At 41.1% G+C, this 4,071-nt stretch overlaps 1 protein-coding gene across 1 annotated transcript in view; it reads right to left on the bottom strand.

Moving 5' to 3' along the window:
• ankrd33ba (ankyrin repeat domain 33ba) overlaps window positions 1-4,071 on the bottom strand; it is a 19,565-nt gene continuing 15,494 nt past the window's right edge. Inside the window, exons 4-6 of the mRNA XM_032503752.1 lie at window positions 3,193-3,334; window positions 2,770-2,968; window positions 1-2,008 (exon numbers count right to left, since the gene is read on the bottom strand). Of these exons, the coding sequence (XP_032359643.1) occupies window positions 1,490-2,008; window positions 2,770-2,968; window positions 3,193-3,334 (860 nt within the window). The 3' untranslated portion in view covers window positions 1-1,489. The remainder of the gene's footprint in view (window positions 2,009-2,769; window positions 2,969-3,192; window positions 3,335-4,071) is intronic.

The raw sequence follows: 4,071 nt of genomic DNA, 5'->3' as shown, positions 1-4,071 counted from the left end.
CACAGTTAGAAAAAGTATATTTATTTTTTCACATCATCTCTACCCTGTATACACCACATTCAATCTTAGAGTCGCATTCTTAGCAATGAATGTGAATTTGCAATGTAAACATTTGGACAAAGTTTGAACTTTATTCCCACAAGGTGAGATTTAAGTGTTACATCACAACAGTGCTCCACTTTTCAGTATTCAAACTCCAACTTTAAGACTAAACAACATGGTTGTTTGTGTATAAATAGGTTGTTTATATATAAATAGCATTATTTGAAAAAGTCTATATTGAATAAAAATAAAGCATGTCAATAAAAAGCATTAGAATCTCTAATATAAAATATATATGCAAAATACATTCATGGATTTCCATTAGAAAGCGTAACAAAAAGCATCTCAAAATATTGCTGTCAAATGCCATTAGTTTTCATATAAACTTAGGTGTAGCTTTGTCAGTCAACATGACTCACCCATTAGTATTCTCCACGTAACATTTTAAAGACATTATTCAACTACATCTTTTAGAAGCTGCTTACTGTTTTATAGGAAGAAAGATGAACAAATGTCTGCTGCGGTTACAGTCTGAGGGAATACATTTGTGTCTTCTGCTCCAATACAGTGTAACACACTACAAAACACTGCTGCTTTGAGCACCCAAAATGTAACAAAATATAGACTAGGCCATCCATCAAAAAGCAATAAATATGAAAAATAAGTTAGCCAAAAATATTTCAAGTATCAAATCACTGTTTGACATCCTAAAGGACACTGAGCATTGTGCACTTCTAATGTTGCATTGTGCACTTCTAATGTTGCTCCGCCAGCCGTCTTTAAAAGGCTGACCTCCATTCCAGATGCAAAACTGAGCAGATAAAAGCATTCTTCTTCGCTGCTTATACAGTGACGTATATATTGTAAAAAGCATTAAAACCAAGCCAGTCCAATCGGACCAGATTAGGGGTGACCCCGAATCGTCGAATATTCAATGCTTTGATCAAAGCAGCCTGATTCGACTGCTAATCTCACAGGTGAATCTTTGGAAAGGCGTTATGAATGGGGTTATGTGGGGGTGCTCATTCAGTCAAATTTAACATAGAATTACCCTTTTTCTCTCAATCAGTTCAATATAATGATATAAATATCAACATATAATGCTGTAAATGAAAATGTGAAAAGAAATAAGAAATGGGATTTTTGGCTTTTCAATACTACTCCCTACCGTAACTGTTCTGTGATCACAATAGGCTTCCCATTGAAATACATTACTTTAAAATTCGTAATCAACACACAAAAATAACGACATTAACGTGATCTCTACATGAATCAATAGGTTAAATAGCGTGACGATTTCACAAACTGCCATGAGACTGCAGCATGATCCCCCCCCCGAGTCGACGATAGACAAGACGATTCTGTAAATTCTTAGTCGGGGACACCCCTAGTCCAGATTTAGTCTCTTTTTAGGATAGAGTGCATGGCATCCTCTGAGGCAATGATGTTATTTTCTGTTCCCGGCAGCAAGGTGTCTCTTGGTTACAGCCTCCAGCCTCCTCCTCTCAGCCTCCTCGGCTTTCCTCCTTTCTTCTTTTAGCTCCTTGTAACGCCACTTTGGTATTTGCAGCAGGTGTCCGCTTCCATCTTTGGCGCTGCTCTTCCTCCGGATCTTTTCTGGTTCGTAAGTGGGCGTGGGGGCTTTGGACACCCTCACTTTGGGGATGCTGAACCCAGGCCTGACGCTGCTCCTTCTCAGCACCATGTGCATGGGCAGCAGGCTGGTTCTCCGCAGCTCCATGGTTTTGGTTTGAGCCACCATGCTCAGGCCCGGGACCTGAAGGCTGGCCCGGCGGTCTGCTGAGTTCTTGGCCACCAGTGTGACCCGAGAGTTCTGGAAGAGTTTGAGGTGGGTCTCCACCCTGCCAGGGTTAACAGAGCGGAGCTCCTTGGCGCGCTGCTGGCGGATTACCTCAGGAACTGCATAGCGCCGTTTGCCCACACTTGGGGGGCTGTCAGGACACACCTGAAATAAAATCAACGGTCCCAGATTGGAGTTATAATATCAGTATAATATAGTATGTTTTATTTGTTTTTTTTTACAAAAAGCACTGCTTAGTCTCCTTTGGTTTGCAGTATTGCAATACTGGTAATCTTGCATTAATAACCTGCTTATCACCTAAGGCTGCCGTTAATTATATCCTTTAATTATTATGAGCAAATCCCATGAAAAAGCAGATTATTTGCTGATAAAATAAAAGATAAATTAGCGCCTGATTTATCCTTTTAATAGCATCATTACCACACTATTATCATTAGTTTATTTGCACAACGACTCTATGAAACAGCCGTGCTGGAAGTACTTTATTCTACTACTTTGATAAGCATGAAACAGAAGGGATTTATACACTGATACAAAAACACAAACAGTGAAATATCGAGTCTGTGGAAGGTAGTTTCAAAATAGTACAAAAACATTTGCCTCCATCTGGAGTTAATAAATTAGCCCTGATATCTCAAACTACTGCTGAGTATGTAAAGACCCCACCAGGAATAATGCAGAGGAGGCCAACTTTAAATAATCCTTTCTGTTATCACAAAGAGTAGCTAACTGCTTCACCTTATCTCAGCTTACATTTGCAAAATGCTTGTTGGTGTGAGGGGGAATGTGAGAGACGTGTGGGTTGAGGTTAAAGTGTTCTTGGATCTTGCGGTATACTGTTTAATACTGATTAATGAATAGGTAGATAATGAAGAGTAAACATGATCTTGAGCTTAATTACTTACTGTATGGCATGCCACGGCAATGAAAGGGCTCCTCAAAGCAGTTGTTATAGAAACCATGTGGTCGATAACACCTTCAGCCTCAGGGTTGGTGACATTCGCTATGTTGAAGACGTTCCGCACAGTGTCCGACAGGCGCTTCAGACAGCCACGGGGCTCCTGGGCTTTGGCCACCAGTGATGCCAGTGGAGGCCACTCTAGACTGGGAGATCAAATCTTATATAAATCCACTGCACAGAGGCACTGTTGGGTTTGCTCAAAAAGTAATGCATAGACCCTCTCAGGGCTACTTTGGTGACTGTTTCTGTGTTGCTTGATGCATCTGTAGTATTTTATATTCTGTACCCTTTCAGATATTGGTATATGAGCTATTGCCCATGACAGACGGGCATACAGAGAAATAGTGTGATCCATCTATGTGTTTACCTGAATGTATCACAGTACTGGCGCGGGCAGGGCTGTTCTATCAGGCACAACATCACCCAGGCAGTTTCATAACGGCCCGTAAAGAAGGCCCATTCCCTGGCAGTAAAGTTGCGTCCAAAGTCCCTGGCATTCAGGGCAGCTCCTAGTGGTGACACAACAAAGAATATGACAAAGAAAGGACATAGCCGAAGGTGGATAAAAATAGATATGGGTTAAAAGTAGGGATGTCCCGATCCCGATCTCGAGATCGGATCGGCCCGATCTTTTCCTATTTTCCCGTGATCGGAGCTCAGCTACATTACCTGACTAGTCGCGCCGATCTTTACGGCAACTGACGCTAGTTACGGTTGACGGTAGTTGCGCAATACAAACCTCCCCGGCGGTGCAAAGCAAGCATGTCAGAAGTGTGGAAGTATTTTACTCTCGCGAGTGAAGACTGTCCTAAAGCTACTTGCAATGTCTGCAACATGGCAATTTCAAGAGGAGGTAGCAGCAGAGCTACATTTAACACCACGAACTTGATTCGTCATTTGAGGACAAAACATGTGTATGAAGCGTTTTGTAAAGCTGCAAATGGAAAGGTTGCTAAAGCAAAGCAACAAACGCTGGACGTTATGAGGAGAGACAAATACTCCAACAAAAATAATAGAGCAAAGAAGATCACAGAAAGGTTGGTCGAATTTATTGCTCTTTACAACCAGCCCATCTCAGTAGTTGAGAATGTCATGGGATTTACAATATTAATAGTAGTGCTTTTTGATAAAATATTAGTCTAATAAAAAGTTGGGTTACATGCTCAAAATATATTTGAGTTTGATCAATTTCAATACTAAAGGCAAAATATCGGATTGGGACTCGAAATCGGATCGGATTTGAGGT

This window comes from Etheostoma spectabile, chromosome 22 (assembly GCF_008692095.1).
Source record: "Etheostoma spectabile isolate EspeVRDwgs_2016 chromosome 22, UIUC_Espe_1.0, whole genome shotgun sequence".
Classification (NCBI taxonomy): Eukaryota; Metazoa; Chordata; class Actinopteri; order Perciformes; family Percidae; genus Etheostoma; species Etheostoma spectabile.
This window is presented reverse-complemented; position numbering and strand designations above follow the sequence as displayed.